Here is a 25,658-nt window from a genome sequence, read left to right on the forward strand (position 1 = left end):
CACGACCATACACACACACGACCATACACACACACGACCATACACACACACACACACACACACACACACACACACACGCACACACACACACGCACGCACACACACGCACACCCATGCACAAACACACAAACTCGCGCGCGCAAACGCATTCGCAAGCTCGATCAAAGTCTGCCGCGACACAATCACATAGTTTGAAGTTGTACATTTATCAAAACATATTGCTACACTTAGATGAATTTAGTTATTTGTAATTGTGTAAAATATTTTAATGTATATAATAATAATTTTAATTTGTATTATTCGTAACAGCTGGCCCGCTCGGTCCGGGAGAAGGCAAACCACCTCTTCACAGAAAGCCAAAGCCATCCAAAGATCACGATAAGGTTTGTTTCACTTCTTGATATATTGGAATGCGTTAATAATACTGTATTGTTCCGTCATATAACCTACTGCCAGGCAAATGTTTACTCCTTTCACCAACAGAGTGAAACAGAGGTCATTACTATGCATTATTGTATGTATGGTGTCACTAGAATGCCTAGCTATTATTCGGTCTATCCTAATAACCTCACATTTATTTGACTGTTACTCTCTAATGTAATTTATGTACTTGTAAAAGATGTTCTTAGTTTTATATGATTACTATATGTAGGAGATAATTATTAATAACAAAATTTAATATGTAGATGAATTTAATTTATAAAGTAAACGATATTACAATTAATATGAGAATGAAATAATAATTAAATTTAGATGCACGGTTAGTTTTAAGATTCGTAAGCAAGTGTGGTGTGTGAGCGCCGTTCAGCCGAACACTTCAATTCTTGATGGCGTCATATTTCTTTCAACGCATTGGTTTTATCGTGTGGTCCAATGTGTAAAATTTGTAAGAAGCTGGTCCAAGTTGATAAAATAATATTGTGGCGTTTATTATCATCAGGAAGTTCGCCACATATTCCCCCTGGCTAGACCGTAACTACGGTCGATAAAAGTTGGGAAATTGGACTCTTCGCCCGCTTCGTGTGTACTTCTCTGTTGAAGTTTTGACAGGTTGTGATAGTGTTACCTTTTCTTCTCTTGCCATGTACGCCGGTTTAAGCCTGTCGATAGAAACATTAACCTTTTTGTTCTGGACGTCTAGTGTGAAATACTTAGGCGTTCTTTCGATGACCTTGAAGGGTCCGGCATACGGTGGTTCTAACGATCCACGCAATCGGTCTTGTCTCAGAAATACATGCGATGAGTTTGTTAAGTCTTTAGGTATATAAAATGGTGATGCGGTAGATGTATGCCAGGAAGTTGGTCTTGGGGAAAGTTTAGCCATATGAGATCGTAGGCGTGTGGCGTAAAGAGTTACATCTGTTGCGGTGTAATCATCCTTAGGCGACAGGAACTGACCGGGCAATATAAGTGGCTCACCATAAACGAGCTCTGCTGGTGACGCTTGAAGATCATCCTTCCAGGAGCTGCGCATGCCAAGAAGTACTAGTGGAAGAGACTCAGTCCACTGCGAAGAACTACAGTTGCTGTTGCACATGATTGCTGTTTTAAGTTGTCGATGCATTCGCTCAACTATACCGTTTGCTGCAGGATGGTAGGCGGTAGTGCGAATATGTCGAGCGCCAACTGTCGCTGTGAGAGATTTGAACAGTTGACTTTCAAATTGCCGACCGCGGTCTGTGGTTACCCGGGCTGGGCAACCAAAGCGTGCAATCCAACCGGACACCAAAGCTGCGGCACAGGACTCAGCTGTTATGTCCTTAAGCGGGAACGCCTCAGGCCATCGCGTGAATCTATCGATGACGGTAAGGCAATACCTGAAATCATAAGAAATAGGTAAAGGTCCTATGATGTCGAGGTGAATGTGAGAGAACCTTGAAGAAGGAGTAAGGAAAGTGGAAAGGGGGGATACTGTATGGCGGATAATTTTGCATTTTTGGCATTTTAAACATTGCCGTACCCACTCTCTACAGTCCTTACGAATCCCTGGCCAAACAAATCTTTGTGTCACCAGTCGTACTGTAGCTGACCTTCCAGGATGATGTAAACTGTGTACCATGTCAAAGACTTGTCTTCTAAATTCTGGTGTTATATACGGTCGAGGTGAATGCATGGAGATGTCACAGTAGATGGGTATAGTAGTAAATTCAGTTGACATTTTCACAAGCTTCAGTGAAGAACCACGGCGAAGAAAGTCTTGCAGTTCAGTATCATTGTCCTGAGATTGTGCAAGAGTCTGATAATCTATGGTACTGATTTCTTCGATCCGAGAAAGTGCATCAGCTACTTTGTTGTCCTTACCCGGTATATATTTTATATCAGTGGTAAATTGAGATATGAAGTCGAGATACCGGAATTGTCGTGGTGAACAGTCTTGCTTACTGGTAGAAAAAGCAAAAGTGAGGGGCTTGTGATCGGTGTAAACAGCGAATGTAGCAGTTTCTATCATATGTCGAAAGTACTTGACAGCTTCGTATACAGCTAGAAGTTCTTTGTCGTAAGGGCTATACTTCTTTTGTGCAGTAGACAACTTATGAGAGTAAAATGCTAGAGGTTGCCAGTCATCAGCTTTCTTCTGTTGGAGTACCGCACCGATAGCAAAGTCTGAAGCGTCAGTGACGATTGCGAGTTCTGCCGAGTAATCTGGATGAGCTAATAGTGTAGCTTGCGATAGTGAAGTTTTACAGTCTTCGAAAGACTTGAGTAATGTAGATGTCATCTCTACTGGGTGAGAACCTTTCAGTTTAGGTCCTTGTAGAATGGAATTCAGCGGCGCCTGGAGTTTTGCGGCATTCGGAATAAACCTACGATAAAAGTTTAGCATTCCTAGAAACCGTCGAAGTTCTTTAACTGTCTTAGGTACAGGAAATTCGTTGATAGCTTGGACTTTTGATTCAAGAGGCTTAGATCCAGAAGCAGAAACGTTATATCCTAAGAAATTTACAGTTTCTTGACCAAATGAGCATTTGGAAGTGTTAATTAAAATGCCATACTGCTTGAGACGTTCAAATAACTGCCTTAGATGTGACTTATGTTCCTCTTTAGATTTAGAAAATACCAAAATATCATCGATGTATCCGTAGGAGAAGTCTAGACCGGATAACACCTCATCAATAAATCTTTGAAATGTTTGTGCTGCATTCCTAAGTCCAAATGTCATGTAAGGGAATTCGAATAATCCAAACGGTGTTGTGATAGCAGTTTTTGGTATATCCTTCGGACTTACAGCTATTTGATTGTATGCCTTAACAAGATCAATAGTAGAGAATATTGAACATCCTGACAACTGGTATGAAAAGTCATGTATATGACGTATCGGGTATCGGTCAGGTATCGTTCTAGCATTGAGTGCTCGATAGTCACCACAGGGTCTCCAACCATCGTCCTTCTTCTTAACCAAGTGAAGAGCAGAAGACCAAGGACTTTCAGAGCGTCTGGCTGTACCACTTGCTAACATATCCTCGAATTCTTTTTTAGCAGCCTGACAACGGACAGGATCTAGACGACGAGGCTTACAAGATACTGGTTGTCCAGGAGTGGTTCTGATGTAATGCAGAGTATTATGTTTTGTCGGAGAGTGTATACCTGCTGGCCTTGTGATCTCCGGGAATTCTCGCAAGATCTCGTGGAATTCAGTTTCACCTGTGACAGTCTTCACTGATGCGATGTCGTCAGACGGAACTGTATGGTTAGCACGTACTGAGAGGGAAGTGATACCATCGATCAAGCGTTGCTGTTTGCAGTCTATGAGCAAACCATAGTAAGTCAGGAAATCGACACCAATGATAGGTCGGTAGACATCAGCGACTGTAAAGTTCCATGTGAAGTCTCTACGAAGTCCGAAATTAAGATGCAGTTTTATTGGTCCGTAAGTATGAATGACTGTGTTGTTTGCAGCCACCAACTCAAAATTAGTCTGCTTGCGGGGCGTCTTTAATGCTGACCGTGGGAAAACACACAGGTCGGAACCAGTGTCTACAAGGAACTGCATTTTACTTACACGATCGGTTACAAAAAGACGGCCTGTAGTTGTTGTTGGGCAGTCATAGGCCGCTACTTCCGACTGCCCGTGGAGTTTTCCGAAGAAAAACTACATGGCTCCTTGCATTTTCTTGCATTTGCGCCGTAGGTAAAATGGTAAAAACAATGAGGATGATCTAGGGGTGGTTGCTTGGGACATGAGCGGCTTCGTGAGCGATTATATTTTCGGGTATTTGAGCGTGAGCGCGAGCTATTGTGTTCTAACCGTGCCTTAAGTTGTGCTACTTGCTTTGCTAGTTCGCATACCTGCTTAGCCAAGTCATCGTATGAAGAAGATGAAGTATTAGAAGATGTACTTGCTATCTGCGGTGTTGATGGAGCAATTTCATGCACCTTGTCGGCCAATTCTGCCAGCTTCTCTAACGGTAGATCTATCTGTGAAGCGATTACGGTTTGAATTGTCTGAGGTAATCGACTAGACCATAAAGTGGCTAAAAAATCTTTAGGGACTGATGGACCTGCCAGTCCTTCGAGATGACGTAGGAACTGTGATGGTTTTCGGTCGCCTAGCTCCTCATGCATTATAAGTTGCTTTACGCGTTTCTCCTTTGAGGCAGATAGGCGTTTAATGAGCTCGTTTTTAAGTTTTGAATATTTATCTGCAACGGGCGGATTAGTAATTACGTCTTTTACTTCAGCTGCATATTGGTGATCTAATTGAGCCACTAAATAGCAAAACTTAGTCTCGTCGGTTGTTATTCGAGATAACGTGAACTGGCTTTCGACTTGAGCGAACCATAAGGTGGGTTCCTCTGGCCAAAATGGTGGTACTTTCACGCCTACACGCAATACATCTGTGCCGACATCGGCATCTCTAGGATCATCCTGATTCATATTTATAAGAAAAAAAAATCTCGCTTACCGCTATCACTTGAGGCACACCCTAAAAATCACAACTCAATATTCCTTAAGGTATCTTTTCGATGTTTTCAAAATCCAAACTTCGTTCCTCGTCGGGGTCACCAATAATATGGTGTCACTAGAATGCCTAGCTATTATTCGGTCTATCCTAATAACCTCACATTTATTTGACTGTTACTCTCTAATGTAATTTATGTACTTGTAAAAGATGTTCTTAGTTTTATATGATTACTATATGTAGGAGATAATTATTAATAACAAAATTTAATATGTAGATGAATTTAATTTATAAAGTAAACGATATTACAATTAATATGAGAATGAAATAATAATTAAATTTAGATGCACGGTTAGTTTTAAGATTCGTAAGCAAGTGTGGTGTGTGAGCGCCGTTCAGCCGAACACTTCAATTCTTGATGGCGTCATATTTCTTTCAACGCATTGGTTTTATCGTGTGGTCCAATGTGTAAAATTTGTAAGAAGCTGGTCCAAGTTGATAAAATAATATTGTGGCGTTTATTATCATCAGGAAGTTCGCCACATATGTATGATCACAACACCGATTCAGTCTGTAGCGCTGACGGTCGCAAATCACCTGAAAAAATGTTTTTCGTAGTCATGGAAAACAAAATGTATTTTCGTACCCATAACACAAGATTTTACCCTACTAAGTACATGAAAAAATTATTCTGACAACAATAGACAAAAATCTTATATATGTATGTTTAAATTTTCCAGTCGGCAAAGTCGCTGTCCGCGTCTCCCGGTCGAGCGTTGTCGCCCTCCCCGGCCAAGGAGAGTAGTGGGGAAAAGGAGACTAAAGCGAGACAAAAAGACACCATGGATGAGGTATGTATGACATTGATACTAATTCAGTCATTTTTGCAATAAAATTTGTTTGCTATCTGTACTAACAACATAATTTTAAGGAGTTCAATGACTTTTAGCCAAAGCCTTTGTCAAATCTGCCACATGTCAAATTTTTTTGTATGTTAATGTTAAGTTCAGTGGATTTGTCTTAAAAATTATTATAAATAAGAAATATAGTGAAATATAAATAATTTTCATTAAAATTAATGAGTAGAATTTGCTTTGAAATGAAAACATTTTAGAATATTGTGCCACAGGTTTCAGATAAGAGTCAAGTCAGCGCAATAGAGGTAACGCAGAAGTTAGAAGCCCTACAAATCGGGGAAGCCAAGGTAATTTCTTTATATATATATATATATATATATATATATATATATATATATATATATAACAATAACACAAAAGTCGTGATCACTAAACGGTGTTTGATAATAAAAATCCTTGTTTCTTAAAACTACCTAAATATTGGTAATTGATCGATACATTTTTTTTTCTTTTTTTTTTTGTAGTCAGTAATGTGGACGTTTATTTAATTAAACACGAATATACTTTTACAGCAAACAAGCGAAATGAAAGAAAGCGTAGTGAATATCCAAGAAACGAACAACGAACAAAAAGTAGTACAGAACAAAGAAGAGAAACTAATAGACGTACAGAAGCCAGAGAAAGAGGAGAAGAGAGAAGAGAAGAAAGAGAAGGAGGAGAGGAAAGAACCCTCTCAGGAGAAGACTGAAGAAAATGAAATGACTGGTGAGTGAATTTCACTTTTACAAAGTTTTACATAACATCGTAGTGGTAAATATATAAAATAATTCAATAAATCTTTGTTGTACTTTTTGGTTATAATAGGTAACAAATATTACACATGTTAGTGGTTCAGCAATAACTAAACTTTTTTTTTATCTCAACATTTTTTATTAAAAAAATTTTTCTAGATAAAGTTTATTATTATTCGATGCAGGATTACATAATTGATAAAGATGTGTTGACTTAGTGACGCTGTATTTTATGCAACATGTTACTAATTTTGTACTAAAACACAGTTTATATATTATTTTCAAAAGAGTAACTGCGGAGTTTCTTGCCGATTCTTCTCTGCAGAATCTACATTCCGAATCGATGGTAGCTTTACTTTTACAAAAATAATAATTTATTTTTAAAGTTTTAATTTGTAAAATCACGATAATAAAGCTGTTTTTTATTTTGATTTTGATTTTATCCAGAAGTTAAGAGAGTAGAGAGGGAAGACAAATATTTTAATTTTTGCTTTTCAATCAGTACTCACTCCTATCAGCGTGATATGTTACATTTAATTACATAACATCATAGTGCCGTCTTTGTTGGATGCTTCAGCTAAAATTGGACTTATAAAAGAAAGAATTAGACTAGCCCGTTGGCACAGTTTATAGTAGCCCTCTTTCTGCTCTAAGGATTGTGGGTTTGATTCTTTATAATGTCTTTGAATATGTTTTAGCATCGATGACGGGTCGTCGTATAACGACAGAGGAAGAGGCAAAGGCCGCACTTGCTGAAAGGCGACGTCGTGCAAGAGAGGAACTTGAAAGGCAGGCCGAACTCGAGAGGCAGAGGTTAGTGGCTTGTGGGTAGCGTGTGTGTGTGTGATGTCTATAGATTGTTTAGCACTCAAATAATAATCTATGCAAATAAATAAAATTGGAATGTCTGTTTGTAATATTATAATAACGACTTTTTACTAAATACATATGGATGTGAACACGGTACATATATCAAAATAACATTTTTTGCAATGTTTGTCTGTCTTTCTTTCTGTCTGTTTGTTCCGACTAATCTGTGAAACGGCTGCACCGATTTCGACGGGACGTTCACTGGTAGATAGCTGATGCAATAAGGAATACTTAGGCTACTTTCATATTAGATTTTTTTTTTTTGGAACTGCAAACTGAAGCGTAATTTTTTTTTTAATTCCACGCGGACGACGTCGCGTGCACAGCTGGTAATAAATAAATAACTGCCCCTACTAAGATTTATTCTTGTGTTGTTACAAAAACATTGTATTGTGTATGTTTCTGGACAAACACCCAGACCACGGTAAATTATGCATGGTTAGTACAAATATATGTGTTGTGCGGGATCGAATATTATTTATTACCATTCGAATTCGAAGATCAATGTAGTACTGTTAATAGACAATAAAAAAATATTAATTTCTAGACTGCAGCGTGAGGCAGAAGAAGAAGCGGAAAGACAGCGTCAAGAAGAAGAGAGACAGAGACGCGAGGAGGAGGAGGCAAGAGAGCTCGCCGCTCTACAGAGGAGGATGGAGGAGGAAAAGCTAAAAAAAGCGATCGAGGTAGGCAAGAGAGAGAAGTATTCGAATAGAATGAGAATATGGGAGAAGAGTAGTGGTGGATTTGTAGTTAAAGTCAATTCAACGAGAAGAGATACCAAACGTAAACAAAGCCCATCATTTTTTCATAGCGATGACGGAATAAACAAAATATAGTCTATCTCTTTCTATCTTGTTTGCTGCACGTCTGTAACGTCGAACGATATTTAAACTGGCTTTGAAAACATTCAGCCGCGGATGGCTCTTTGATTTTGTATTATTTATTTTTATTTCATTCGTGTCCTGAAGTGCTTGGGGTGATTTTTATATTTTGATAATTATTATTTAATAAGTATCATATCTTATGTACATAAGTATATATAATTAATTATATTTAATTAAGTAATTACCAAAATATAAATACATTTAAAAATTTGTGTAAGTAAAAAAAGGTTACAAACCCCTGCATAGTTGAATGACCTCGAATTTTGTTTGTTTACGTTGGGTATCTTGGCTCGTTGAACGCACTATAATTTTTGTATATTATGTATATTGAAAGTTTAAAAGCTATGGAAATTTTATAAAAATATACAAATACAAATGAGGTTCGATATCGTCGCCACATTGTCTAAGCTAGTATTCTGTGGTAGTAGTGATATCGTGGTCGATACAACATCGGTTCGGTCGCGCAGGCGCAGCAGCAGCTCGAGCGCGAGGAGGCGCAGCGGCGCGCGCGCGAGGAGGAGGAGCGGGCGGCGCGCGCGCGCGAGGACGAGGAGCGGCGGCGCGCGGCCGAGGGGCTGGAGGCGGCGCGCCGGCGGGAGGCGGAGCGCGAGGAGCGCGAGCGGCTGGCGCGCAAGCAGCGCGTCGAGGCCATCATGGCGCGCACGCGCCTCAAGAAGGTACGAGGAGCGGCGGAGGGGCTGGAGGCGGCGCGCCGGCGGGAGGCGGAGCGCGAGGAGCGCGAGCGGCTGGCGCGCAAGCAGCGCGTCGAGGCCATCATGGCGCGCACGCGCCTCAAGAAGGTACGAGGAGCGGCGGAGGGGCTGGAGGCGGCGCGCCGGCGGGAGGCGGAGCGCGAGGAGCGCGAGCGGCTGGCGCGCAAGCAGCGCGTCGAGGCCATCATGGCGCGCACGCGCCTCAAGAAGGTACGAGGAGCGGCGGAGGGGCTGGAGGCGGCGCGCCGGCGGGAGGCGGAGCGCGAGGAGCGCGAGCGGCTGGCGCGCAAGCAGCGCGTCGAGGCCATCATGGCGCGCACGCGCCTCAAGAAGGTACGAGGAGCGGCGGAGGGGCTGGAGGCGGCGCGCCGGCGGGAGGCGGAGCGCGAGGAGCGCGAGCGGCTGGCGCGCAAGCAGCGCGTCGAGGCCATCATGGCGCGCACGCGCCTCAAGAAGGTACGAGGAGCGGCGGAGGGGCTGGAGGCGGCGCGCCGGCGGGAGGCGGAGCGCGAGGAGCGCGAGCGGCTGGCGCGCAAGCAGCGCGTCGAGGCCATCATGGCGCGCACGCGCCTCAAGAAGGTACGAGGAGCGGCGGAGGGGCTGGAGGCGGCGCGCCGGCGGGAGGCGGAGCGCGAGGAGCGCGAGCGGCTGGCGCGCAAGCAGCGCGTCGAGGCCATCATGGCGCGCACGCGCCTCAAGAAGGTACGAGGAGCGGCGGAGGGGCTGGAGGCGGCGCGCCGGCGGGAGGCGGAGCGCGAGGAGCGCGAGCGGCTGGCGCGCAAGCAGCGCGTCGAGGCCATCATGGCGCGCACGCGCCTCAAGAAGGTACGAGGAGCGGCGGAGGGGCTGGAGGCGGCGCGCCGGCGGGAGGCGGAGCGCGAGGAGCGCGAGCGGCTGGCGCGCAAGCAGCGCGTCGAGGCCATCATGGCGCGCACGCGCCTCAAGAAGGTACGAGGAGCGGCGGAGGGGCTGGAGGCGGCGCGCCGGCGGGAGGCGGAGCGCGAGGAGCGCGAGCGGCTGGCGCGCAAGCAGCGCGTCGAGGCCATCATGGCGCGCACGCGCCTCAAGAAGGTACGAGGAGCGGCGGAGGGGCTGGAGGCGGCGCGCCGGCGGGAGGCGGAGCGCGAGGAGCGCGAGCGGCTGGCGCGCAAGCAGCGCGTCGAGGCCATCATGGCGCGCACGCGCCTCAAGAAGGTACGAGGAGCGGCGGAGGGGCTGGAGGCGGCGCGCCGGCGGGAGGCGGAGCGCGAGGAGCGCGAGCGGCTGGCGCGCAAGCAGCGCGTCGAGGCCATCATGGCGCGCACGCGCCTCAAGAAGGTACGAGGAGCGGCGGAGGGGCTGGAGGCGGCGCGCCGGCGGGAGGCGGAGCGCGAGGAGCGCGAGCGGCTGGCGCGCAAGCAGCGCGTCGAGGCCATCATGGCGCGCACGCGCCTCAAGAAGGTACGAGGAGCGGCGGAGGGGCTGGAGGCGGCGCGCCGGCGGGAGGCGGAGCGCGAGGAGCGCGAGCGGCTGGCGCGCAAGCAGCGCGTCGAGGCCATCATGGCGCGCACGCGCCTCAAGAAGGTACGAGGAGCGGCGGAGGGGCTGGAGGCGGCGCGCCGGCGGGAGGCGGAGCGCGAGGAGCGCGAGCGGCTGGCGCGCAAGCAGCGCGTCGAGGCCATCATGGCGCGCACGCGCCTCAAGAAGGTACGAGGAGCGGCGGAGGGGCTGGAGGCGGCGCGCCGGCGGGAGGCGGAGCGCGAGGAGCGCGAGCGGCTGGCGCGCAAGCAGCGCGTCGAGGCCATCATGGCGCGCACGCGCCTCAAGAAGGTACGAGGAGCGGCGGAGGGGCTGGAGGCGGCGCGCCGGCGGGAGGCGGAGCGCGAGGAGCGCGAGCGGCTGGCGCGCAAGCAGCGCGTCGAGGCCATCATGGCGCGCACGCGCCTCAAGAAGGTACGAGGAGCGGCGGAGGGGCTGGAGGCGGCGCGCCGGCGGGAGGCGGAGCGCGAGGAGCGCGAGCGGCTGGCGCGCAAGCAGCGCGTCGAGGCCATCATGGCGCGCACGCGCCTCAAGAAGGTACGAGGAGCGGCGGAGGGGCTGGAGGCGGCGCGCCGGCGGGAGGCGGAGCGCGAGGAGCGCGAGCGGCTGGCGCGCAAGCAGCGCGTCGAGGCCATCATGGCGCGCACGCGCCTCAAGAAGGTACGAGGAGCGGCGGAGGGGCTGGAGGCGGCGCGCCGGCGGGAGGCGGAGCGCGAGGAGCGCGAGCGGCTGGCGCGCAAGCAGCGCGTCGAGGCCATCATGGCGCGCACGCGCCTCAAGAAGGTACGAGGAGCGGCGGAGGGGCTGGAGGCGGCGCGCCGGCGCCTCAGGAAGGTACACGTCGCTAACAGGAGGAGCGGGCGGCGCGCGCGCGAGGACGAGGAGTGGCGGCGCGCGGCGGAGCCAGAGGTTGCCGACAGTAGGGTTAACGCTGTTGCGACTGTTCCAAATTTGAATCCTTGTCGGATTGTTTCAATTTTGAATTGTAAGAAAAAGTTCATCGTAAGAAAGTATAGTGTTCGAAATTTAAATCGAAACTAATGTTTCACTTTCGAATCAAAAAGTTTTCCGAATTCAACCTGATGTTCCAGTTTCGAATTGTAAACGAAAGCGTCAAAATCATGGCGCTTACGCATCGCAAGAAAATGACGTTCCAAATTCAAAATTTACCTAGATATTAAAGAAATTAGAAAAGTATAAAAATATTTAGGTAGATATATACGATATGACGACATTCCTTTTTAATAATAAAATGATCATTAAAAAAAATAATATCAATAAAGGTCGGTGACTTTCGCTAACGAACGAACTATGGAAGTATATCAAAACCGTCTTCTTCTTCAAAGCTTGAAATATTTTAATAATATTTTTTTTTTTTCTAGTACACACTCCAGTATAATATTGATTTTACATAATTATTATATTTACCTGAATAATAAATGATCTTCATTCTGAAAAAATAGATTATTCAACCTTATTATCGAAAATATTTTAAATATGGCATAGCAAATACAAGATATTAATAGTAAAACTATCTTAATTACAGCAAGCTGAAGAAGACAAGAAGCAACAGGAAATGAAAACGCAACAAAATCAATCAGCCAGTGAGACCAACAACACGTCGACAGAAAACTCACCGGCAAATAACACACAGGAGAACGCAGCTACCCAAGAAGATTCAGCAGTAACAATTGCTACACAAGATAGCTCAGCAGTTGTTTCACAAGAAAGTGTAGCGCCCGTAGCAAACGTCCAAAATTCAATTAACACTGTTGAGAGTCCAAATGTGACCCAAGTAAATAATTCCAATCAAGATAGTGCAGTAACAAACGATGAACAAGACAGTACAGTTGTAGATAGTTCAGCAGTTGTAAATTCAACACCTGCAGAAAATTCAAAACCTGCAGAAAATTCAAAACCTGCAGAAAATTCAACACCTGTAGAAAATTCAGCAGTTGTGAGTTCAGCACCTGTAGAAAGTACAGTCGTCGAAACTGTGTCCGATAGCAGTAATGGAAATGTAGAGACTGGAGATTTGCTACAGCTTGCCGTTAGTCAGGTTGGTTGAAATTATATTGTTTTTATAAGCTATTTTAATGGTGTTGGTTGAACCTTTAGGTTGTTGATTATACGTGATATTTTTGAGTATTATCTTGATTTTACTGACTTTCGTGAAAACATTGACACATCGGACACTTGCATGTACCTTTTAAAAAAAACGTACTAGAAATAGTCAAAAAATGCGTTTCAAAAAAGATTTTGAGATAGATACACATAGACTATATTTTGAAATTTTCTTCCTTCTTCAAAAGAAAAAACTTCTTTTTTATGTATTTTTTATGTTTCTACATAGCCGGATGCGCCAAAAGAGACACAAGCGCCAGTCACCAACAACGGCAACGTGACTGCCGACCTGCTGGGCCTTGTCCAGCAACATGAGGTAATTTACCGTATATTTTCCTATTAAAATTGTCAGCCTACAATCTTTCTATAGCAAATCAACCGTTGAAACAAATTACAGACTTATTGTTCTAAGCTGTTCAAGTGACCTCTCGCTGTAAATGTATCTTTGTGGCTAGTTTCGAACTTGCTTATTATTTGATGGTTTTGCAATGTAGGTATACATTGCTAGCGAAATTCGCCTTTTAATTGAATTATCACTGTATAATAAACAAACACTTTTACCATCAACAGACAAAGGACAAACAAGACGAGCAGCCCAAGCAACTAGACAATCCAACGTTGGACGCCAACAACGGCAATGTTGGCCGTATATCAGCCAACTTCATACAGTCCGAACGACGAGACGACTTCGCCTCTCACAACGGACACAAACACACACACCCGCTGACACTACAGAACGCCATCTAGACATGTGTCAGACACTGTCACGTGACGTCACGTCTAGGTACATCAACTGTTTTTTTTTTGTATACAACTAAGTAGGCAAATAAGCATACGGCTCACCTGTTGGTAAGCGATTACGCGTAGCATATAGACGCCTGCAACACCAGAAGCATCGCATGTACGCTGCTGACCCTACCTTCGACAACCCCCCCCCCCACCATCTCATCAGATCTGGTCACCTTACTCACCACAAAAACACGACACTGCTTTCAAGTAGTGCTATTTAGCTCCAGATTTTGAGCCGAATATTTTCTACTGCCGATGTTAAATCAAAATCAAATAACATTTTTCAAATAGGCTTCAAAAACAACTTAGAATCGTAATTATACAAAATAAAATTTTAATTATCTTATAAGTGAAGCTACCACCGATTCAAAATATGCCTGCAGAGAAGAACCGGCAAGAAACTGCAGAGATACTCTTTAAAAAAAAATCTGTTTTAATACAAAATTGGTAATATCTAGCACGAAATATATAGCACTACTAAAATTCACTATTTAGTTATTAATTTGTTTTTAATGCAAACCTATATTTCTTTTTCAGGGTTAGTGTCCCTTGTGCATATTGACTACAACAACAGCGGAAAATGAGTGTAGCACTTAAGGTTGTTAGGATTCTTTGAGTGTATATTGGCTAGGCGAGCCACCTGAGACAGGTGTAGCGACTATTAGCAATGATATTAATTTTCTTTGTCCGTATTGGCTAGGCGACTAGACTAGACTTATGACGTCATAATACACTACTATAATAGAAGATATAAATATATAAAAATCTCGTGTCACATTGTTTGTTACAGAACTCCTCCAAAACGGCTTGACCGATTTTTTATGACTTTTTATGTACTTGGTAGGTCTGAGAGTAGGTCGTAGGCTATTTTTTATATCCCAAGGTGATAATGGTGTCCATATCCATAAGGCAGAACTACATTTGCCAGATCAGCCAACATTAAATATAAATATTCTTTGTGTTAATTGTTTATGATTAAAATAATTAAAGCCTACGATCACATACTAATGAAATTAAACATATAAGATAGTTGTTGTGTATTTGTTAAAGTAGTGTACTGTGACGTCACAAAATGTATTCTGATCTCTGACATCTGATCTTATACAACTTGTTACAAATACTATAAATTAAATTTTAAATGCTGATAAATTTTTAAAGTTATTAGACCTCGCTCTGTCTGTTCAATATGAGGTTATTATAAATTTCGCTTCATATTTTTAGTTTTGTGTAAATAATATCGGCACTAAATGAGCTCTTCATGAAATCATTCCGCTAATGTGAAATTGAGAATTCCTATATTTGATATAAGATAGGGCTAGGTTTCCAAGGTGCCTTTACGTTTTAATTTATTAAAAAAAAAAAAACGGTGCTAAAAAATTAATAAATTAATGAAATTTAATTTCATCAATGTTAAAGTACAAAAATGAAAAAAAAAATACAGTAAAGCACAATAGTTAAGTCGAGTGGTTCGTTTTAGCCAATATGTATGTCAAAGAATAGTTTGTATATATTCACACAGATGCTATCTCTTTCGCCCATTCACGTTAGAAAGGGATAGCAATACATTTGACAGTTCAAGATTAATCTGTCGATTTGTTGTCTGTCGTGAATGTAACTAATGTTGGCACATGATAAAAATAGTTATTATTATTAATTATTGCATTTAAATCGCAAATCCATGATTCTATTGTGAATTAATGAAAAATATATCTAGGCTTTTTTTGTTCTGCTAATTTTAAGCGAAGAATTAAATAAAAAAATGGGTCATAATCATCGTCTGACGTTCCTTATACGACAGATTTAATGTTTAAAAAAATGTTACTTTGCTCTTTTAATTATGAGTTGTGACAGATGAATGCAGATTTTTTTCTAATCTAATAATCAGGTGATTTAGTTTTGATAAAATATGGTATCCTTATAAAAGTTTCTTATTCAGTTTATTATTTATATTAATAAAAAAAAAAATGTTCATCTGTCAGTTTCTAAGATATTAATTAACCAACACAGATAAAATAAAAAACTAAATAACGATCGTTCGGTGTATAGGTTGTGTATAGCGACACTGGTGTGCAGTGTTACAATATTTAATATAAGTTCTATTTATTGTGATGTTTTTTTTATTATTAATAATAGATAATTCGGCTTTGCGTATCGCAGCCGTTAGCCGTTATTAAAATACATTTCTTTTTTTATTATTTCACGGAATAATGACATATGGTAACACAGAAATTAATTGTCCAAATTAATGATGAAAAAGCTATCTTCGTGTTTTTTTGAATTTACTGTCAAATATTATTGAGATTTTTTTTTGTAGCTTAAATGTGTATTAATTCGCTTTTCTCAATAAATTGATACGCGATGGTGCGAGGAAGACAGACATATGATAGTTAGCGTGAGTGCAAAAGAGAACGAGATACATTTAAACATAATACATAATTGCTTTTATACTATCTATAGTATCAATTTTATTTTCATAATAGTAAAGTAATCAATTTCACTTAAAGACCGACAAATCTGTATGAGAAATTAAAATGCGCTAAATGTCAAATGTCTGAAACCTATTTAAAAATAAATAAAACGCTAGCTATACCTAAGAAAAAAAAACAATAATCTGTGTAATTGTAATAATTACGAACTGAGTCACTGAGATACATATGTCATTGCTTACGATTATCATATAGCGACCGAACAGCTTTGATATTAGACAAATGATTTTGATCCTCCATTTAACTATATATATTAACAAATCTTGGTACGTTTTCTCGTGTAGATTATCTGGAGGTCAAAAATAACGATACGAACTTACGACGCAAAATATTATAATAACAATAATTAACTGTAGGTTATTTAAAAAAAAAAAGCATAAACAATTATTTGTAATATAAGTAGTTAGCTTTCAAAATATAATCTTAGTCTGTTTACAATTTGCCCTTTTTTTGTTGTTGAACAATACGTTTCTTATTTCCGAAAATGGTCACATCATTATAGCCTTAGAATTTAGGCTATAATGGTAACAATAATAATACCCTATTTATACCACGTCCGTTGAACCAAAACATTCTGTAATTCCTATTTATCGATTTAGTTGTTATAACAAATTATAATTAATACTGGGATTCGTTTTCCCTTTTATTGTATATTCCATTTTTTATATCACCCTATATTATCGATGGACTGAAGTAAAAATGGCGTACGCTTGATTTGACGTTTGATGTAAATTGAGTAAATTCCCAAAATTGTCGACTTAGTGTTTCCATTTAGATATTTTTATGAAATATTTTTCTTCAATGTAATTATGAATAAAATGCATAATAATTTATTTAGTTCAATATTTTGTTTTTTTTGTACGCCTAAACCAGATAGTGTACTCTCTCGCTTGTGTAGGTAAAGATATACAATTTTTGCTAATCGTCCATTTTGTAACATTGAATAAAAATCATGTAGTCCAAACTGCGACGGCCTTAACTTTACGCTATTATTTCTTATAAACGTTTAATTTAGTATAAAAATTGTTTTTTTAAATGTGTGATACGGTGCCATTTTGAGCGTTCGTTATAACGATAAGTACTGTTTGGTTATCTGTATATCGTCCAAACAAAATAACGACCAAAAATTTTAAAGTGATTTTATTCGATGTTGATTTGACTTAGAGCGTTACCAATTCTTGTATTTTTTAATTCTAATAATATTGTCATGTATTTCGTTGTTTGTTTGGGCGATATTGTTACTTATATCTTACATATCCGTTATTGTAGTATCCAAACAAAGCGAGTGAACAAAATGGCGGCGTGTCACACTTTCGCGCGTTTGCGGCTGTCAGTTAAACGTATGTATTTATATCACTCGAGACATGGCTTCTATATACGTTCTATTCTTTATTATGTTAGCAAACGATGGATTTATAAGGAGAAAGTTTTAATAAAAAATATTATAAAATTATGTTTGTATTTTTTGTTACAACCCCTTCATTTTTTCTTCCCTTTTTTTATTCAGTTGAAAATTTACAAGAATTACTATATTAAAACCCCAACGAGTTATTATTATCTATACCACTCTGATGTAGTGGTGCGTGTGCCGTGTCGGCGCATACACACCGGCGGTTCATGGGTTCGATTCCCGCTTGGGATGCATATTTGTATTTATAAACTAGCTGCTACCCGCGACGTCGTCTGCGTGAACGCTATACAGCACCAAAAACTACGATTATACCTTCTAAAATGACGTTCATTTACCCGTTTCTTCTTTACATTTCATATCTACAGAAAAATCTCATAGATGGCGCTGCTTTGAAATTGTCTTGTCTACTTATATTCATTTAATTATGTTTATCGGCTTAGTTACTTATATTGCGGGATTTGTATGGTGTGAAGCTAGCTTATATAGCATGGTTATTAATAATATAATAACAAAAACATTCAAATATGCGTCGTTAGATTACACGTTGTTACAGAATGCGTTGAGGAAATAAAGGTTCACTGCTCGTTCCCGGTAGGTGATGGTGTGATGATTTGTAGCCTATATGTAGACCCGACTTCTTAATAATATTCGTGCCAAATTTGAAGTAGGTAAATCCACGCGGTACTTTTTGAGTTTATCCCGGACATACATACAGACAAAAATTCAAAAAACTATATTTTTGGCTTCGGTATAGATTGTACATCACACCCCAGATATTCTTTTAAAAAAATATTCAATGTACAGTGTTGACTTTCCTACCATTTTATTATTTTTATAGATATTTCTGTCCGCTTTGGATGTCAGTCCTTGAGGGCCTCCCCACCGTAACTCGAAGAGCACGTTAGGCTGTCGGTCCCGGTTATCATAAATACCTGATAGGGATTGTTACTCATAGTAGTCAATATATACGCCAACCCACAGTGGAGCAGCGTGGTGGATTAAGCTCCAATCCTTCTACATGGAGAACAAAGCCTATACCCAGTAGTGGGAATCGTATTATCTATATTTGGTGACAAGTGTTTAGTCCACGTGATAATATGCGGTTACTGTAATCTGGAAGAATGCAATACCAGGAGTTGACTCCCGCTGTCAACACAGCCCATCCACAGCAGCTCTGGCTACCGTACAACAGGAACACAACATTATTTAAATGCACTATTGTATTATTTTGGTGAGATACTTCTACAAATTTAATTGTAAGTCATGAAAAGTCTAAATGTCTTTTGCCTTTTGTATTTACTAGAGTATAATTCAAATTAATATTATAAAGCTGAAGAATTTGTTTGTTTGTTTAAACACGCTAGAATATAAATATTCTTTCTGTGTTTATGTTGTATAGTCCATTTACCGAAGATGGCTGTATATTATTTTAGGATGTCTTCTTCCCAAATTAACCCGGGTGAAACCGCGGGGCACAGTTAGTATTTCAATAAAATTGTAGTAATTAAGAAATAAAACAATTTTAAAATTGACAACTGCCTTTATTTTTATATTCTTTGTTTTATTATTTTTTCTGTAGACATTTCGCCAGCCTTAGCGAAACGTTTGCGGACAATATTAACATCGAGATACAGATCTAAATTAATGATTATAATACATTTTACAGTGAAGCGTTTTAATTATTTATAAATTTAATACTGCTAGAAATAAAATATTAATTTTATTACGATTTTTTTAATGTTCATCAATATAATTCAGTCTACTGACTAGAGCTGTCAAAATATATGTGGTATTTAAATACGGTTATGACGGCACTGTGAAAGTTCTATGCTAGTATTACTTGACGCTTTTATCTTTACCCTTACTAAACTGCATAGACAATATCCATTTAATTACACAATGTTATAACCGCTGTATCTTTTTTCTTATTTGGGATCGTCAGCCAATGAATATAATTATTAATCATGCTCTATGGAATCAGTAAAATGAGTTATATTTCAGAACACATGCTTACATAAGACATGAAAAAGTAAAATAAAAAATAACGATAAAACTCAACGCTTTTAAAGATGAATAAATACGATTATAACGTTTTAATCCATAAACTATATAATGTGTATAACAATTACAATGTCAATTAAATTAAGTACAAATATGTAAATATTTAATTTAAGAATTAAAAAAAAATTCAACTTAATCTATAACTATTTTTCTATATCTCTATGGTTTTTGTTGTTTGTTCATAGAATTTATATACTTTGGTTACAAATATTTTTTGGCAATGACTACAAAATATATATAAATTAACGTACTTTATATTAAATATTATTAATTTCTTTAACGACTAAGCGAAGATTAAAAATAATATTTTCTATTAAAATTACTTGTAATACTGATTATAAATATTTTATTATGGACTAAACATCAGAAACTGTCCAACGCTATGATAAGCCTTATATAACGTTACGGGAGAGAGAATACGCACTTATAACGATATGTTTTATTTGACTAGTCTTTGAGATAAATGAATAAAGTCTGGCTTCGGAGATTTAGTTTGGCATCGGCATGTCGCTGGTTTCTTCAGAATCTGGAAAGGAATTATACGTATATAATTACAGTTATAAAAATTAAACAATATTCTCTACCCGTTCTCTACAATACTCTACTCTGAAGTGTTACGATTTTCTGATAATTTCAATTTGTTTTTGATGTGATTACTAAAGATTTTTTAATGATTTGTCAAGGTTATTTAATTGTTTTCTACATAGTAATAAATAAAATAATATTTATATATATTTTTTTCGTAATTTTATTTTCACTAACAATAAAATGTTTGCATTATAAGTCTGTAAATATCTCAATGAACATTTAGTAGGTTATTTACTGTACTGTACTGCTATAACTGTTCGAAACTTAACAACTAAAATTTTCAAAAACCTTCATTCTAACATACGAGGTACCTAATTTTTTACCTTCTATGTTAAATAAATAATAATAACCCTTGAAACATAACCGAGCGTTTTTACTTTGAATCATTAACTATGTGTAACCAACACAAATATTGAAAGACACGCACCTAAAACGCCTTCATCGTTGGCCCACTTTTTGCCGCGCATACCCACAAAACCCGTCTGCATCCTTCTCTTTGGCCAAGGTCCGTTCAGCAAAAACTTTATCTCCTGAGCCCCGCTGTTTTTCAAATCTTTTTTACCGCGGACACCGACGAATTTGCCACGAAACGACACGTCATACGGTCTTTTGTTCGACACAGACTTCTTCCCACGTACGCCGAAAAATTTGTGCATGTGAGCCCGTTTTCCTACTTCGTTAGTCATATTCGAATCATCTGAAGCATCGATTGATTCAGTGGACACCTCTTTATTTAAGTTTGATTTCAGTTTTTGTATGTATTCGTTTATGAACTCATTCAAAATTGGGTATTCCGGTACATTGGCATTTTGGTCGGTCGAATAATCAATCTGACCGATCAAGGAGCCTGTATGTTTTGGAATGTATTCGAAACCTTCCGGAAAGACCATCAGCTCTGGGTACATATACTCTTTCTTGCCTCTCATACCAACAAAACCCATTGGAGCGCGTTTGAATTCAGCTTCGGTTAAATCGTAGTTCTTCTTCCCTTTAACTCCGACGAAGAATTGAGGCTTTCTTTTGTAGAATTCATCGTCTCCATATTCGTAGTACTTTTTACCGCGCATTCCAATGAACCCTTGCGGCACGCGTCTGACCACTTCCTGAGCGGTGACCATGTACACCAGCTGAAGTGTGAGTAGCAACACATAAGTTTTTGTGACACCCATTTTTGTATTTTCAGATCTGAAAAAAAAATTAAATTATTAATTGCGCAGTAATACCTATACTTCTTTTCGATACATAGTTCGAAAATGTGATTGTGAAAACTATGCAATTGTTAATATGACAACAAATTTTTCTACTATATAACTCGCATTTAGCCTGTTACATCCCACGGTGGAATTTGGCCTCCTTCCTTCTCAATCCTTCTGCTACATGGAAATGTAGGAAAAGGATTGGAGCTTAGTCAACCACGCAGCTCCACTGCGGGATGGCGAATATGTTCCCTACTATTAGTAACGATCGCTATCAGGTATTTATGATAATAGCCGGGACCGACGGCTTAACGTGCTCTCCGAGGCACGGTGAGAGACCCACATGGACAGACATCCAAATCGGAAAGAAATATTTATACAAATACAAATATCCATCCCGGGCGGGAATCGAACCCTACTATTGAAAAAGTTTATACGACTTATGTCAGTATGTCATGTACAGTATTTTTAATACAACGTTATAGCCATTAAATATTTCGTCTCGTCTATCTTAAATTCTAAATATATATCTTCTAACTAAGAAACTTAAGTCTCCTACAAGCTATATCTCTGTTAATATTAGGTGTAAGTTTTATTCCCCAGTATATTTGCTAGTCATGAAATATCGCAAGTGACGTGAGCGAGCGTCACGTACAAATCCCGGGAGCAACATAAGTAAACACCTATTGTCGTCAAATGTCTTTAATAAAGCTACCGTCGTTTAGGTTCCATTTTATCATAGAAAAAACAGCCTTATTTGTTTCACTTTAAAAATAGGAGGAGGTTATGTGTTTGAGACTTGTGTTATATAGAATTAGTAGGATGTAATTACATATATCAGCTTTGGTATTGTACGGGTTAACGCACATTGAGCAAGGTCTTGCAGACTAATAACCTCCTTAATTTAGCTTATTTATTACGTAATTGTTATTTGACTGATGCAGATTTCTAATGAATCTTTAATCTTTCTAATTGTTTTCTGCGAATGACGTCTGTACTTCTGCTATATATACTTAAAATAATCTTAATAAACTTAGTGTTAGATCGACTTTCATTGGGTTTTGTTTCCCTAATAACCTTCCCTCGCATGTCAACTCTCACTTAACCAGAGACTGTACCATACAGGTATAGTTACCTACTTAATTATTTGAGAAACCATGATGAGGACCTAGAAGGAGAATTTAGTTGTAGGTTGTCTTAAGCTAGTACACGCCCAGCTTTACTGGATAGTGATTGTTTAAATATGACCACACGATAAACACCAGCTTTCGGTTAAATTAAAAATCATCAAAATCGGTACACCCAGAAAAAAGTTGTGCGGTATAATACAACGTAGGTCGACGAAAAAATATTCAAGTAAAAACGCATTATTAGATATAACTCAAAAAGTTGTTGTTAGATTTCAAATAAATTTAGGTGGGACCAAATGACACACACCACCTTTCGATTAAAAAAATTGTTGAAATCGGTCCACCCAGTCAAAAGTTCTGAAGTAAAAAAAAATACAACTTAAGTAAAAAAAATACAGCTTAAACCGAAAATAAAAAATCATCATATCAAAAATTTCGCTCTAGCGGGTACATCGTTCCATAGCTTAATTGGCTAGAGCGCCGACACGGTCAGTCGGAGACGCGGGTTCGAATCCCGCTGGAGCGGTCAATTTTTGATATGATATTCAAAAATGTTTAAAAAAAAATACAGTTGAATTGAGAACCTCCTCCTTTTTGGAACTCGATTAAAAATATATATATGTAAACCAATTCGAAACATCTAGACTTTAATTCCGCAGTGATCTGTTATATGTGAAATATTAAATCATCCCTATGGTGGGACGTCATCGCTACAGGGCTTGAAACTGTATACACGGCTAACGAGGCGAGACAAAAGATGCATGCAGCAATGTTTTGTCAACGTTAAAAACATTTGAAACTTTCACAATGCAAATTAGATTCAAACTATGAAAATTCAAAACTTAATTATAATGTTACATTTGTATTTAAACATTGTATGTTTTATTTAAATATAATAATGGCAGGATTTCGTTTTTTTTTTTTTTTTTTATATATAAGACTAGGTCGGCGTACAACAAGCGTACGGCTCACCTGATGGCAAGCGATTATCGTAGCGCGTTGCCGACCCTATCCCCAATCCCCCTAGGAGCTCTGGTCACCTTACTCACCAACAGGAACACAATACTGCTTGAAAACAGTATTATTTTGCTGTGATCTTCTGTAAGGTCGACTTACTACCCCAGTTGCTTCATATTTTGAGCAGGAAATTATCCACTGTGCCTTACCTCAGTTAAAAAAATACCTCAGTTTAAAAAAATCGGAGCAATCATTTTAAAGCCTGTCTTTATTGGTTTCTCCTGGTTGTTACTGCTTGCTACTAAAGCCATCTGACGCATGATGGCACATAACAGATAAATTTATTATGATACATTTTTCTTTGTCACCATCAAAAAATTCATTGCCGATATTCTACTCGCAAAATGTAAATCTAAAGATATAAAAAAAAAAAACCGTTATAGCCATTAGACCAGTAGGTCTTCCTCCAAATTTAGGTTAACCTATTTGATTTTGTTGTTCTAAGTCGAAAAAACAGAACGATGTACCTATACAAGATTTTACGACAATTTCAAATTTAGTAGCAATTTAAAATTTAGTCAGAAATCAATGTAAGCCGCAATCAAACAGCTCGAAGAGTCAAGGTGAGACATTAAAAATATCAACTAAAAATGTCTAAAGCTACCAACACGCAACAAGGGTGTCATCATGAGGACGTGAGATAGTACATATTATTTTACACATGACTGACAGAGATAGAAAATTTGAATGTGCATGCACAAACAGTTTGTTGAGAAATGTAAGGTAGGTCTAATTTTCCCATGAAAAAACATTTGGAATGTGTCTAGAAATTTCACTACTTTCTTGGCCTATACTTTTTAATCGGACCGGTTGCCTAAAAGAAAGGGCTATTTGGGTAAAGACTTTTGGCTACAGTTTATGATCGTATATCGTTCGTACATTGTTGTCATTTATGTAGATTCATTCAAAAGTGTGTACCATTCTTTTTTTTTGTTTTCTCTTAAATTTTAAATTAAGTTTATCTCGGCATTTGGTTCGATAAAGAATTTTATTCTATAAAGCGTAAATAACGTCTTATTGTAATTGAAGAATTTCTGGTTAAGTATAAAACACAAATGTTTACGTGACATTGACACGCAAACGCAACTTATAAGTTGGACGGAACCAAGATTTTGTTAACACAAGTTCTGTTGTTACAATCCTGTCATAATGATAGATCAAAGGTCAATCGTTAATTTCATAACGGTTGTTTTTGACAAAACTGGTAAAGTACTAATTGAGGTGCGTCTTAATAATGTCATAACAGGGTGGTGATTTATTTTTGAAGGAGTACCAGCCAGCAAATTTGTATTTTTAGAAGAAAATAGGTAGAGACACCAATTTTGACGTTCTTTTTTCTATCTTTAAAAAAATGGAATGTTATAATGAAAAAATATTTTCAGATTTCGGTTTATTAAGTTTTTTAGATGTCCGACGTTTCGGATACTTTACAGCAACCATGGTCACGGGAGAACTCGCAAAACAGTAGTATCATTATAATGAGTGGAATTCGCGTAAACATTAGAAAACAAAGTATCGAATGGTATATAGTTTTATTTAGATGACGACAACTATCCTCCCGTGGCTATCGGTAAAGTCCCCGAAATATCAGGAATGTCAGAATAATCAGAGAATAATTAGTCACCGTGGTAGCTCACAAAATCAATATAGAAAATGGTTGAATTATGCGTGCTGTAATATATTTTCTGTGTAGCAAAGTTGTAACATTTAGATACACTATCGATATTTGCAACATATCTACAAATACAATTAATACCAATATATGGACCAAGACTTATCCTGATACCATTTAAATTTGTATATATCTTGGGACCTACTATTTCTAGACTTAGACATTAAAACGACAGCTTAAGCTATTCAAACACATTGCCAATATGCAACAGTTTAATCTCCGTTGTTTGTCCCTTGTGAGATAATTGGCACTCGCTTAGACATACTGAAACATTTAGTACTAAGAACTGCTCTTTGGCGATACAGGATCTCGTTAATAATAATAGCGCTATTGTAGCACGTAATTCTAGTATATTTTGGTTATATGGTATGTGTATTTTGAAAAAATAATACAGCTTGTGAAAATTGTAGTGATTTTGTGTCTAGTGTGTAGGGTTAGCATGTACATATGTGAGAAATTTAAAATAACTAAAATTCTAATCTAATAATAATAATCATTATCTAATCTGGAAATTCGACCATAATTAATTTAAATTATAAGTTTGAACATTATTAAGGTTCATCTGTAAAAGAATGCCCTTCTATTTAAATTAAAGAGTATGCAGTGTGTGTGTCAAATGCATGGTAGTGTGTGTTATATATATTTTAA

General features: G+C 39.3%; 2 protein-coding genes across 2 annotated transcripts in view; one reads left to right on the top strand and one right to left on the bottom strand.

Moving 5' to 3' along the window:
* LOC123663953 (trichohyalin-like) overlaps positions 1 to 17,381 on the top strand; it is a 61,558-nt gene extending 44,177 nt beyond the window's left edge. Inside the window, exons 9-19 of the mRNA XM_045598591.1 lie at positions 310 to 383; positions 5,641 to 5,751; positions 6,030 to 6,104; positions 6,330 to 6,522; positions 7,247 to 7,361; positions 7,966 to 8,104; positions 8,773 to 11,319; positions 12,083 to 12,595; positions 12,890 to 12,976; positions 13,231 to 13,444; positions 13,987 to 17,381. Coding sequence (XP_045454547.1) covers positions 310 to 383; positions 5,641 to 5,751; positions 6,030 to 6,104; positions 6,330 to 6,522; positions 7,247 to 7,361; positions 7,966 to 8,104; positions 8,773 to 11,319; positions 12,083 to 12,595; positions 12,890 to 12,976; positions 13,231 to 13,407 — 4,031 coding nt within the window. The 3' untranslated portion in view covers positions 13,408 to 13,444; positions 13,987 to 17,381. The remainder of the gene's footprint in view (positions 1 to 309; positions 384 to 5,640; positions 5,752 to 6,029; positions 6,105 to 6,329; positions 6,523 to 7,246; positions 7,362 to 7,965; positions 8,105 to 8,772; positions 11,320 to 12,082; positions 12,596 to 12,889; positions 12,977 to 13,230; positions 13,445 to 13,986) is intronic.
* Positions 17,382 to 19,733: 2,352 nt separating this feature from the next.
* Positions 19,734 to 21,164, bottom strand: LOC123663955 (tachykinins-like). The gene is made up of 2 exons (XM_045598592.1): positions 20,423 to 21,164; positions 19,734 to 19,933 (listed from the first exon to the last, which is right to left on the bottom strand). The coding sequence occupies exons 1-2, from the start codon at positions 21,162 to 21,164 to the stop codon at positions 19,896 to 19,898; spliced, it is 780 nt and encodes a 259-aa protein (XP_045454548.1). The 3' UTR covers positions 19,734 to 19,895.
* Between the last annotated feature and the right edge of the window lie 4,494 nt (positions 21,165 to 25,658).

The sequence above is a fragment of the Melitaea cinxia genome, chromosome 21, assembly GCF_905220565.1.
Source record: "Melitaea cinxia chromosome 21, ilMelCinx1.1, whole genome shotgun sequence".
NCBI classification, from domain to species: Eukaryota; Metazoa; Arthropoda; class Insecta; order Lepidoptera; family Nymphalidae; genus Melitaea; species Melitaea cinxia.